Source organism: Aedes albopictus, chromosome 3, assembly GCF_035046485.1.
Source record: "Aedes albopictus strain Foshan chromosome 3, AalbF5, whole genome shotgun sequence".
In the NCBI taxonomy this organism is placed as follows: Eukaryota; Metazoa; Arthropoda; class Insecta; order Diptera; family Culicidae; genus Aedes; species Aedes albopictus.
This window is the reverse complement of record NC_085138.1, coordinates 318,508,707-318,520,998: the sequence shown is the minus strand read 5'-3', so window position 1 is coordinate 318,520,998 and position 12,292 is coordinate 318,508,707. Positions and strand designations below refer to the sequence as shown.

Below are 12,292 nucleotides of genomic sequence, written 5' to 3'. Positions count from 1 at the left end.
TTAGAAATTTCGTCCAAAAAGTGTGACATGGGGGGATGGGCGGCTTCTAAATGGCAAAGTTTTACATTATATAATTTATGGACGTTTTTTTTTACGAATATTTTTTTTTCTGCTCGATATTTGATCTACTTTTTCCTAATAATTAGTTAAATTATTCACTATATTGTATACCTGTTAAATCGTAATCCGTGTCTTTTTTCATCATCAGCTACACCCCCAATTCGGCCATCCAGCCGGTCACTCAACAGCCCGTACCCAGACTCTTCCCGTGGTCGGAGTCCCCGAGGGCCACCATCGTCTCGGAAGCTGTACCAGTCCACATCGTCACCTCACACACCTCCGGTCGGTTCAAAAAGGCCACAGCAACTACAAACGGCGCCATCTCAGCAGCTGCAGCATGCCAGTCCGGTCATGATCAATGACAGCCCTACGCCGCGTGGTAACCGGTATCGACGTACTCCCTCGCCCAGCTCCAGGAAGGGTTCCAGCCGAGACCTGCGGAACAGTCCAAGTCCAAGTAAGTTGAAGATGGAAGTTGCTTGTTGGAGCGTTCGGTGTAAACGTCTTATCCTTTGAACACAGATGGTCGACACAAGCCTTATACTCCGCCGCCATCGAAACGACGGAGGGATCGATCACCCCCGGAGAAGGACTACTACCGGAAGGATAAGCGGTACAGGCCTCGGGAACCGGAATGGGACCTGCATGACCGAAGGGGTGATCCTCCACCTCCGAGGAGGTTTTCAAGGTTTGTAGCAGTATATTCGAACTACTAACTGGGAAAGAGATGTTTGGCAATAATGGGGGTTTGGCATCCATACACTTGACTAAACCTACCAATAAAAGACTTCTTCGCTGAGGACGCTGAAAATCGATTTTAGCACATTTTTATTAATGAAAACCAGTGTTGGTAAACTCATACTCAAAGCACACTCATGAACCGCTCTTGCGTGAGCAAACTCGCACGCGATTCTGAATCGTTTTCTCACGCGCGAGAATTTCATGCAAAATCTCGCACTCACGAGTCAAGCGCCGAAATCTCGTTCGCTTGTAAAGCGAATCGAAATCAATTTGAACGACATTAAATGTTGTTGTACGCTAGATTTGCTTTTGTTCTATCATACAATCCTAAAAACTTCGATGTAAACATTAAGAACACCAAGAAATAAAGGAATGAGTGAAATCATGAGTCAACTCATGCATGATTTTTTCGGCGGTGAGTTTGGCGAGTCAAGAATCGCGCGTGAAACAACTCAACCATGAGATTTGAGAATTTGAGTTTATACCAACACTGATGAAAACTACCCGGGCAGAAAAGAATTACAAAACAATTGCAAATTTTACCATTCAAAAAGAATTACTGAATGGTAAAATTTGCCATTGGTTTGTTTGAAATAAGTGACAAAAGGGCAAAAATAATAACTGACATTGTTCTACGAAATAACCGAAGAATGTCAAATTTTGACATTACAATGGCAAACCAAGAACAAAAAAAATTAAGATTGAGAATTGCAAAATATACCATTATTGAGTTATTGAAAACAGAACAATATCAAAATTAGTTATTCGCCTGGCAACTATTAAAAGTTACCATTAGAATAACTAAAATTCAAATTTTGTCATTATGTTGTTCTTGACAAGTGCGAAACTGCGATGGGTCATCAAACTCGTAAGAGGTCAACAATATCTCACCAATTGCAAAATTTGTTATGATAGCAAAATAAGACATTCAGTAGTTATTCTTCCAAATTTGATAAATGACAAGCGAATGGCATATTTTTTTATGATATCATATTATGCAATTCACATGTTGTTTTAAGCTCTTCATGAAGAACTCATGAATGACAAAATAAGTTATGACAATAAAATTTGTTATTCCTTTGTTTTTGGTTTGCCATTCACCTCTACCCGGGTAGGAAAAGGCAGGAAAATTCAAAGCTGTATCTTATTCCATCATGAAATAGTAGCATAATAGGACGCAATCAGTGAAGATGTAGTAGATTGAAAGTAGTGAGCTGGATTTTTGTATGGTGAGATGAACAATAATTATTATCTATTTCTGCAATGAAACAGCGTGGGTATTACGATTTCTTGACTAATCTGATGGGAAACAATGGGCAAAACTATGGGAAACTGTGTTGTTGAAGTGGCAAGAAATAAAAAAACCCAACACAATTACCTAAATTTTTGCTCAAACAGCATCAAATTAGTCAAGAAATCATATTACCCACACAGTTTGCACCATTTCATTGCAGAAACGGAGAATTTGCTTTCTCATCATACAACAATTTAGCTCATTAAAAATACAAATCTAGTACTTTACTGATTTCGTCCTATTGGTGGGTCGATTGTCCAAAAAATAACCCCAATGGAATGATGATTATTCATTAACGTGTAATGTAAAACGTCCATTATGCTAAACATCTTTTTGCAAAATACAATGATTCGGCAATCGCCATTAACCTCGAGCAACCTTTTTTCCAGGAGTCCCAGTCCAGTATCTAGCCATCGGCGAAGGCGTTCGCCAACACCTTCAAAGTCACGATCTCGCAAGAATTACTACAGCCCTTCACCGGATCGAAGTAGGAGTCGTGCTCGTTCCAGGCATCGCTCTCGAAGTCCCCGGCGACCATCGACGAGCAATCGACGGTATTCGAGAAGCCCCAGTCGATCGCGTTCTCCCCGCGATATTACTTCGAAAAAGATCGACATCAAGGAAAAAATTACCGACACCAGCTTCTTCGCCGAATTGATCAAGGACAAGCACAAACGGATGAAGAAGCTGCAGGAGATTCTGCAGGACAAGAAGGATGAGCAAGGAGCGGGAAGCGCAACGCTGATCAACGAAAATAGCATGTCCAATGATTGTGTGATAGCGAGTTCCGATGGCAGTGGTTTTGCCGTAACGAATTCGAACGGACTCAAGGATGTCACTGTGACTGACATTCCCATGCCGGATCAGTCTGACAGTGCAACAACTCGAGCACCGGGTACGCTAATGACGGATACTGTGGACTCGATGGGCGACGGCATGAGCGCAGACTCACGAATACCTGTGATATTGAATAGTAAAAGCAGCGAAAGTCTCAATCCAAGTGCCAGTCAGTCGAGTGAGTTTCTGTCGTCGGGGTTGACGACGACCCTGCCCGGAGGAGTAGCAACAGAATCAAAACCAACCACCACAGCTGTAATGAGTAAACCAAAAAGTCTTACGAATCTACCGATGCCACCGGGGGTGAACGTGGCCGAACTGGAAAGTGCTCAAACTCCAAGTCCCCCGCGACAAATCAGCCCAGTGGCCGGTGCTCAAATGAAAGTGATGCCCATTCCCACCCTCACCACAACGGGAGCAATCACAACATCATCATCAAGTGTCAACAACAGCAACAACAATAGTCACCATCATCATCATTCGCATCATTCACACCGCCACAAGAGTGGAAGCAGCAGTAGTAGCAGTAAGCGTAGTAGTAACGAACACAAACAACCATCCTCGGCGCCATCGTCATCGGTCAAGAAGGGTCTACTCAGCTTACCGCTGCCACCTATGGTACCTGGGTCGGAGGATCTGAGTGGCGACGATGACATCGGTTCGCCACCGTCCCTGTCGGGGACCCCGACGAAGAAGTCTTCTAGCAGTGGTAAATACGGCAGTAAATCCAGTAGTTCCAGTAAGAAACCAAAAGGCCGTCCTCGGATACTGAACCGAAGGCACTCACGCAATATGCTCGGGCCCATGTCGGCGTCCGGCGGAAAAGACTGGGGTGAACGGTGCGTCGATGTGTTCGATATGATCGAACAAATCGGCGAGGGAACGTACGGTCAGGTAAAGAACTGTGATATTTCCTAGGTAGCAGTGCATGATAAATAACAAATTTTACTTTTCACCAGGTGTACAAAGCTCGTGATCAGGAAACCAACGAACTGGTGGCCCTGAAGAAGGTTCGCCTGGAGCATGAAAAAGAAGGCTTCCCGATTACGGCAGTACGCGAAATCAAAATCCTCCGACAGTTGAACCACAAGAACATTGTCAACCTGCGGGAAATCGTCACCGACAAGCAGGACGCGCTCGAGTTCCGCAAGGACAAGGGCTCGTTCTATCTGGTGTTCGAGTATATGGATCACGATCTGATGGGACTGCTCGAGTCGGGCATGGTGGATTTTAACGAGCAGAACAATGCCGGCATCATGCGGCAGCTGCTCGATGGACTGAACTACTGCCACAAGAAAAACTTCCTGCATCGGGATATCAAATGTTCCAACATTTTGATGAACAACAAGTGAGTATCGCGAGTGCCGAAGTTTTCTGTTGAACCATCAACTAAGCACAACCAATTTTCTTTCCCAGGGGTGAAGTTAAACTGGCGGATTTTGGATTAGCTCGATTATACAATGCTGACAACCGGGAGCGGCCGTACACGAACAAAGTGATCACACTTTGGTACCGACCGCCGGAGTTGCTCCTGGGCGAGGAACGGTACGGTCCGGCGATCGACGTGTGGAGCTGTGGGTGCATCCTAGGGGAACTGTTCCTCAAGAAGCCACTCTTCCAAGCCAACCAGGAACCCGCACAGCTGGAAATGATTTCCCGGTTATGCGGCACACCGACGCCGGCCGTATGGCCAAACGTAATCAAGCTGCCGCTGTTCCACACGTTGAAGGCGAAAAAGCAGTACCGACGGAAGATCCGCGAGGATTTTGTCTTCTTGCCCGCGTCCTGCTTGGAACTTTTGGACAAAATGCTGGAGTTGGATCCGGACAAGCGGATAACGGCCGAAGCGGCGCTCAACTCGGCGTGGCTCAAGAACGTCGTGCCCGATCAGTGAGTATATTTCTATTCTATTTATTACGTTGCCTTATATTAGACGTTCCGCAATATTGACTGAAGCAAATTGAGTGATACTGAAAAAAAAACTTGGATAACCAATCTTCTCCCACTTGCGTAATATTATGGCTTATATTTCTTTGCACTACATTAGGATACAAACACCTTACCTTGCCGGTCAGACTAAGGCCTGAGTGGCCTCTGCTGTACATATGTAGTACTGTAGTAGCCGTCTCTACTCTACTCAGTCCGGCTGTGTGTCTCCAGTTCCGCACTCTGCGAAGAGTCCGCAGATCGTCCTCCACTTGATCGACCCATTTAGCTCGCTGCGCACCACGTCTTCTTGTACCGGTCGCATGACTTTGGAGAACCATTTTAATGGGATTGCTATCCGACATCCTGATGACGTGACCCGCCCACCGTAGCCTCCCGATATTCGAGGTGTGGACGATTATTGATTCTTTCTGCTGCAGCTGATGCAACTCGTGGTTCATTCGCCTTCTCCAAGTTCCGTCTTCCATCTGCATTCCACCGTGGATGGTACACAGCACCTTACGTTCGAAAACTCCAAGTGCGCGTAGGTCCTCTGCACGTAGAGTCCATGCTTCGTGCTCTTAGAGGACTATCGGTCTAATCAGCGTTTTGTAGATAGTTAATTTCGTATGACGGCGAACTTTGTTCGATCGTAGAGTTCTGCGGAGTCCAAAGTAAGCTCGATTTACTGCCACAATGCGTGTCTTTTTTTTGGTTTAGAGACCTTTTAACCATGCTGCTCATCGTTTCAGTTCCGTTCTCATCACTTTCGTATTCCGTTGTAGCGTTAGTTCTTTTGGGCGGCGGTGGCTTCGTTTCCGAGGGGCTCAGCTGGCGAGCATTCCGTTTCTCTCGATGCTGTACGTTTCTGTTGAACTCTGCGTCGTTGATGCGGTAGATGCAATAGCTTCGGCTGTTGTTTTTTTGTCATTTCTGCTGCTGATTTCGGGAATACTTGTGCTAGCTTTTCTATTATCTGAGCAGGCTCTACATCTGGTCCGTTGTAGCGCGTTCACCCATGAATCCAGCCTGATATTGCCCCACGAACTCTCTTGCAATCGGTGATAGACGGCGGCATAAAGTTTGAGGGAGTACTTTGTAGGCAGCGCTCAGTAGTGTGATCGCGCAATAGTTTCCGCAATCCAACTTGTCGCCCTTTTTGTAGATGGGAGACACGATACCTTCCATCCATTCCTCCGGCAATACTTCCTCCTCCCAAATCTTGGTAATGACCCAGTGTTGTGCTCTCAACAGTGTTTCCCGCGCCACCTTCGGTGCTTGCAACGTCGCCATTGAGGCATTCATCGTAATGCTGTCGCCACCTCTCGGACCACCTCACGCTCGCTCGTGAGAAGATTCCCGTGATTGTCTCGGCACTTGTCGGCTTGTGGCACGAAGCCTCTGTGCGAGCGGTTCAGCTTCTCGTTGAACTTCCGTGTGTTCTTAGTGCGGTACAGCTGTTCCATCGCTTCGCGATCTCGTTCTTCCTGCTGGCGCTTCTTATTCCGGAAGACTGAGTTCTGCCTGTTCCGCACCGGTCTGTAACGTGCCTCGTTCGCTCTCGTACGGTGTTGCAGCATTCTCGCCCATGCTGCATTCTTCTCGTTTTTCAACTGTTCACATTCGCCGTCGTTACCAGTCGTTTCTGTGATTCGGAGTCGCGATGCCTAGTGTTGCAGCCGAGGTAATACCTTTGGCGTATCGGATGTCCCTCCAGCCATCTTAAAGTGTAGCTGCGCGAAGCTGCTCTTCCGTTGGTACGGCCACTGGTAGCTGCTGCACTTAGTCCTGAGCCACTTCTACGTAGTTGTGTAACGTATACTCGATGTTGAGCCGCGGCGTTCGACTTAATAACTGTAATAATAACTGTAATAACTTCGAAAGTTTTGAGCGCATGCATACAGCGTAGTGATCCGAATATGTATTCGCACTGCGGTATGCGCGGACATTGGTTATATCCGAGAAGAAATTACCGTCGATTAGAACGTGGTAGATTTGGTTTTCTGTTTGATGGTCGGGTGATCTCCAGATAGCTTTGTGGATATCTTTGCGGGGGAAGAAGGTGCTTCGGACTATCATACCACGGGAGGCTGCAAAGTTTACGCAACGCTAGCCGTTATCATTCGATATGGCGTGCAGACTGTTTCGCCAGATTACCGGTCCCTTTCTACCTGCGCGTTCATGTCGCCGACAACGATTTTCATGTCACGCGGCGAGCAACCATCGTATGTTTGCTCTAACTGCGCGTAGAACGCTTCTTTCTCGTCATCAGGTCTCCCTGGGTTGGGGCAGTGCACGTTGATGCTGCTGTAGTTGAAGAAACGACCCTTAACTCTCAACATGCACATCCTTGCGTTGATCGGCTCCCACCTGATCACACGTTTTCGCATCTTGCCCAACACTATAAATCCTGTTCCCCCAGCTTTGGTTGAAGGTAGCCGCTCGATGCCCGATTATCCACACTTTCTGTCCATTCCAATAAAGTTCCTGCAAGGTCAGGATGTCTAAGTTGCGGGGATGTAATTCGTGGTAGATTATCCTGTCACATCTTGCGAAACCAAGTGGATCTAGCTGGGCGTGGTGCAGCGTTTCTTACTCAGCCGCTGGATACCAGAACAGACGCTGTTTGAGGGGCACCTCCTTGATGAACAGACGCACGGGTCGTACCTCCTCAATCTAGCTTAAGTCAGAAGGACAACAGTGCCCAGGCTGCACTACCAACTAAGCACACAACTCTTAGCTGGCGGTCATTGTCATCACTTGACCCGTGGAAACATGAGGTAGGAACTTGTGAGGACCAGAGCTATGTTGGACGCTCTCCTTATCGACTCACACCGTTTTGCAGCCCAAGATGAGCACCAGAAAACTGGAATTGAACCACCACATAACCACATAACTATGGTGGTTGTTGTGATTGTGAAGAACCGGAAGTCGCTCCGTCAAATACTTGATAATCAAATCGAATACGATAAGCTCACGTTGGTTACGCCTGCAAATGAATCTCCACAGCTACAGTGATACGGTCTAATAGAGGTCTAACCCGTTTACAATGATACATATTGCCCATTTAATGGCATTTTACCAGATTTGCTGGTATGTCCGAAACATACTGGAAAAATTTGTAATTTGAAGGCACGAAATGTTGCTAATTGCCAAATTGAGGGATGAAATTTGTGAAAAAAATCACGTTCTGGTGGGGTTCAAACCCACGACTCCGTATTCGCTAGACCGGCGCTTTAACCAACTAAGCCACAGAATAAGAAATGATTCTGCGGAATAGAAAGCCAACCTGACTCCGAAGCCGCACTCACTCACTATCGTAAACAAACACGAGAAAGAGAAGGGCATGTGCCCCCTCTTTTATCTCGCTCTTTGTTGTGCTTATCAAAGAGAATGAACAAGAAAAAAGAAAAAGCTGCGCACACTAGTGCTTGGGATCAATATAACTTGAATTGATTGATTGATTTGTCTTTATTTAAGAGACTTTCAGCCCTTGGCTGGCTCGTCTCTATCGATATAGGGGTTGTGTGTTAGTAGTGGACCCTGCGCCTATAGTGGACCCCCTTCATAAAAACTCAAATATAAATGCCCAAATCAACTCTTTCCAGGCAACTTCCACCGGGGGAACATCAATTACATTGCTACACTTTAGTTCCTGGCAAACAAATGACTCAGTGGCCGCAACAATCGGTTATTTTAACTACCCGCATAATCACTAACTGTAAACGCAACGTTTCTTATACTGTAGATAACCATTAGCAATTGTCAGTGAACTATTTCTCAGACTGTGCAAAATAACAGTAAGATAACCATACCATGTACAGATTTGCTAGTTTGACAAATGGTAATCTGCCAATTTACAGTATGTGGAATAGGCGGTTAAGATTGGTTACCATAAAAAATCGCTCGTTTTCTCGAACAATTTTTTCGCAATACAGTAAAGGATATGGTCAATATACTATCCAGTTTTTCAAACAATTCACTGCATAGCAAATGATTAGAAAACAGTTTAATCATAAATTTGGAAGAAAACTAAGACTGTATGCCACACTAGTGATTTATAGTTACTCATAGTAGAGGCATTATTTTTTTGTTCCTGCGAAAACAGTTACTTGAATGCACGTAACTACAGCGCATTTTGCCCCTTAGCTTCAATGTCGTACACGCTTTTTATGCATTACAGCCAGCGTGTACGACTTTGCAGCTGGGGAGCAAATGCGCTCTAGTTACGCGCATGGTTACTTGATAACAGTAAATGGCTTCAAAAAATAAGGAAAAGATTAATTAAATGCGTATATTTATAAAACAAATACTGTGGCACTTAGAATGAGATTTACAACGATGTTTGTCAGTAGTTAAATCACTTGTTAAATAATAAATTTGACTCAGCTTTTTGTTTTTGTTCTTGCAGTTTGTAGTATCTAAAATCAATAAGTACCTACATCGCAAAAAATACGATTTTAAATTGAAAATCACTGTAATAGCGGAACCCTGCCGGAGACATCTGGTTTGGAATAAATCTTGGCGATACCGTTGCGACTACGACGAGATGATCCATTCATGGTTCAAAGTGGTCAATGGTACCACATCCCCCACAATGTTCCTTCGTCTTCCGATTGGTGCCTTTTTCCGATGGTATTATGATCCTGCCTTGGATCCTGCCATCCAATGCTTGCGTGATGCAATAATTGCGCTGAGAGTCTCCAGTCCTTCTGTAACACCCAAGGAGAAGACGGAAATAGTCGCCGGATCTTTTGGACGAATCCGGAGATAATAGCGCTAACGAATCCATGATGAGCACCTGGGAGTGGGTTGTGATTTTTGTCTAGAATGAATGGAAGCAGAACGGTTCGTTAGGCAAAGATGTTGGGAAGTTTCTACGGGAAGAACACTCTGGATAATTGAGGATATGGATGACTTACCTTTTGCGGACGCTGGAGTTCAGGGCGTAGCAAAAGTAGTGGATGTTCTTCTACTTACAACTTTTAATAACTGCGGCCCGAGCGTTTGGAACCGAGTTGTATTTTTTTAATTTACTTTGACAGCGAGCGCAGGGCGAAGGCATGGTGTATATTATTCACCAATATAAATGAGCTCAACTATTTGACAAATTGTCGAGCACTTGTATTTTATGTTGAAATGTACATGTGTTCGTGTGCTGCGCTAATAGAAGCACATACCATTTGATATACGGCGATCACATGTTACTACCATTTCTTACTAGTTTTCAACTCGTATTGTTCGACAAAGGAAAGACACCATAACATACTGTTACTAATTGGCATGCATTGCTCAAAATATTATTTATAGTGTAAAGCGTTGGGTTTCACATTGTTCAACATAAAAACAACTATCTGTGATAAGCTAACAATAACGGAAAGGAGAAATTTACTGTTTGGAATGTTAGACAAACTGTATTTGTCTATGCGGGTATTTAATGAATGTAAACACTCAAAAGGGTCCACTATACGCACACTTAGGGAGGGTCCACTATAGGCACCGTCGGCGGCGTGACAGCTAACATGGAAATCAAATGGGGGGTCCACTATAGGCGCCAAGATATTTGTAAATAATCCTATAATGGACCCCGGTGGTGTCCATTATAGGCAACATCGATACGTATGTTCAAATGCGTATTTCACTGGAATAATTTATAAATGTGGTATGTTTGACGGTCTTAACATAAAGAGGGGACGTGAAACTTGTTAAAAAAATCCACTTTGGAACAATCCACTGCCTTAAAATAGCTTAAAAGCCGCAGAAGTAAATTTTGATGGCTTAGGGGGTCCACTACTAGTACCCAAACCCTAACTTGAAAGAACCTCCTATAAAATAAAGAAGGAAGATACGAGAAAGCATCATATGGGCAAACGGCATTCGTGGAGCCTCTATACCTACGCTTGCCATTTTTTTTAAACACGTAAACGCGCAGAGTAGACTCTTGCTAAAGATCATGTGAATCAACTAGTCAAACAGCAAGCATTCTTAAGATCTTAGTAAATACGCAGGGTCAAACATTTGTGCAAAAAGAAACCAATGTTCAAACGTCTTGTTTGACTCGATTGAATTGTCATCAGTGTCAAACAGATGCTGTTTCTTGAGTTCTTTCCTTGTCAAATATTTGATCCTGTGTACATCAGGCCTTAGACGTTATCAATCACGTTTCTAATTTGCATTTCTTTTCTTTCCCCCTTATCCAGGCTACCACCACCACAGTTGCCCACGTGGCAGGACTGCCACGAGCTTTGGAGCAAGAAACGGCGAAGGCAGCTCCGAGAGCAACAGGAATCCGCTGCTAATCTTCCTCCCGGTAAGCCAACCATGATCAAAGCGGCCTCCGCCACCGCTGTCCCCACCGGCTCGGGTGGTGCCATTCGAGCACCTGTGGCCGGTGGCGGTGCCGAGTTAGGTTAAGGCAAAAGAGAAACACGAAATCGTGCGGAAAAGGTGTGTGTATTAATCGAATCAACTGGCTGGCGTAGGGTCTTGTTAAGCGCTGATAGTGAAAACTTAAAGAGTAAGAGAGAGAGAGACAATAAAGCGCCGCTGGCGGATGTGGACAACCCTGTTGGAGTGGAAATGGTAAGGTTGATGGTGACGCCCCATGCCTAACTGTGTATGATGGTGGTATAATTGTGACCGCGACGAAGCAGTGAAGCTCGGCGGGGAAGCTGGTTCTTCCTTCCGTTTCGAAGGGTTCAAGTACCGGCTTCTTCTTCCTTGTTGTTGTTTATTTTAGGATTTTTTTCAGTTTTTTTCCGAGGGAGGGAACGAACAATAGACTTAAACAGTGGAAACTGTGTGCGCGTTTTTTTTTTTTCTATTTTTATGAATGATCGAAAGGATGTGTGGAATCTTATAGAAAATATAGTGTATAAAAGTAAAGTTAGTAGAAAGCCTGTACTAAATTGTAAATATAATTTTGTGCTAGTTAATTGAGGCGCAGACAGATTTTATTCTTTCAATCCACGTCCCATCAGCCTCAATTAATTGGCATAAAATTGTACTTATTAGCATTTTGCTAAATAGACAACCCAGATAAGATGTGAAAGAGAACTATGAACATATGAGATAACGAGTTAATGGAGATCAAACAAAAAATATATTGCATAAAAAGCAACCTAGGATAACCAGCTGTAGTATCCTTGTAAATTTGTTATCGATTGATAATTAGCATAAAGAAATAAACTATTTTCAACCAAGTTTTTTTTGTTATAAAATGAGTCACTGCAAAATTTAGATTTTTTTCAGTTATGCAAACCTGTGGACTGTCTGCAACACTGCAAACCTTTGTTCTGCTTGCAGCGCTTTTTTCTAATTGGGTTCGACTAAAAACTAACTAATTTTGACTGTATGCATACAATCTCATACGATGTGTATGGGCCTGTCCACATTTTTAGAAATTGTACAGATTCTAACTTCTACATTAATCTC

At 44.3% G+C, this 12,292-nt stretch overlaps 1 protein-coding gene across 1 annotated transcript in view; it reads left to right on the top strand.

Annotated features, from left to right (window-relative positions):
* LOC109623260 (cyclin-dependent kinase 12) overlaps window positions 1-12,060 on the top strand; it is a 39,974-nt gene extending 27,914 nt beyond the window's left edge. The window contains exons 3-8 of the mRNA XM_029856272.2: window positions 209-517; window positions 583-748; window positions 2,485-3,826; window positions 3,892-4,280; window positions 4,349-4,822; window positions 11,059-12,060. Coding sequence (XP_029712132.2) covers window positions 209-517; window positions 583-748; window positions 2,485-3,826; window positions 3,892-4,280; window positions 4,349-4,822; window positions 11,059-11,272 — 2,894 coding nt within the window. The 3' untranslated portion in view covers window positions 11,273-12,060. The remainder of the gene's footprint in view (window positions 1-208; window positions 518-582; window positions 749-2,484; window positions 3,827-3,891; window positions 4,281-4,348; window positions 4,823-11,058) is intronic.
* The last annotated feature ends 232 nt before the right edge of the window (window positions 12,061-12,292 follow it).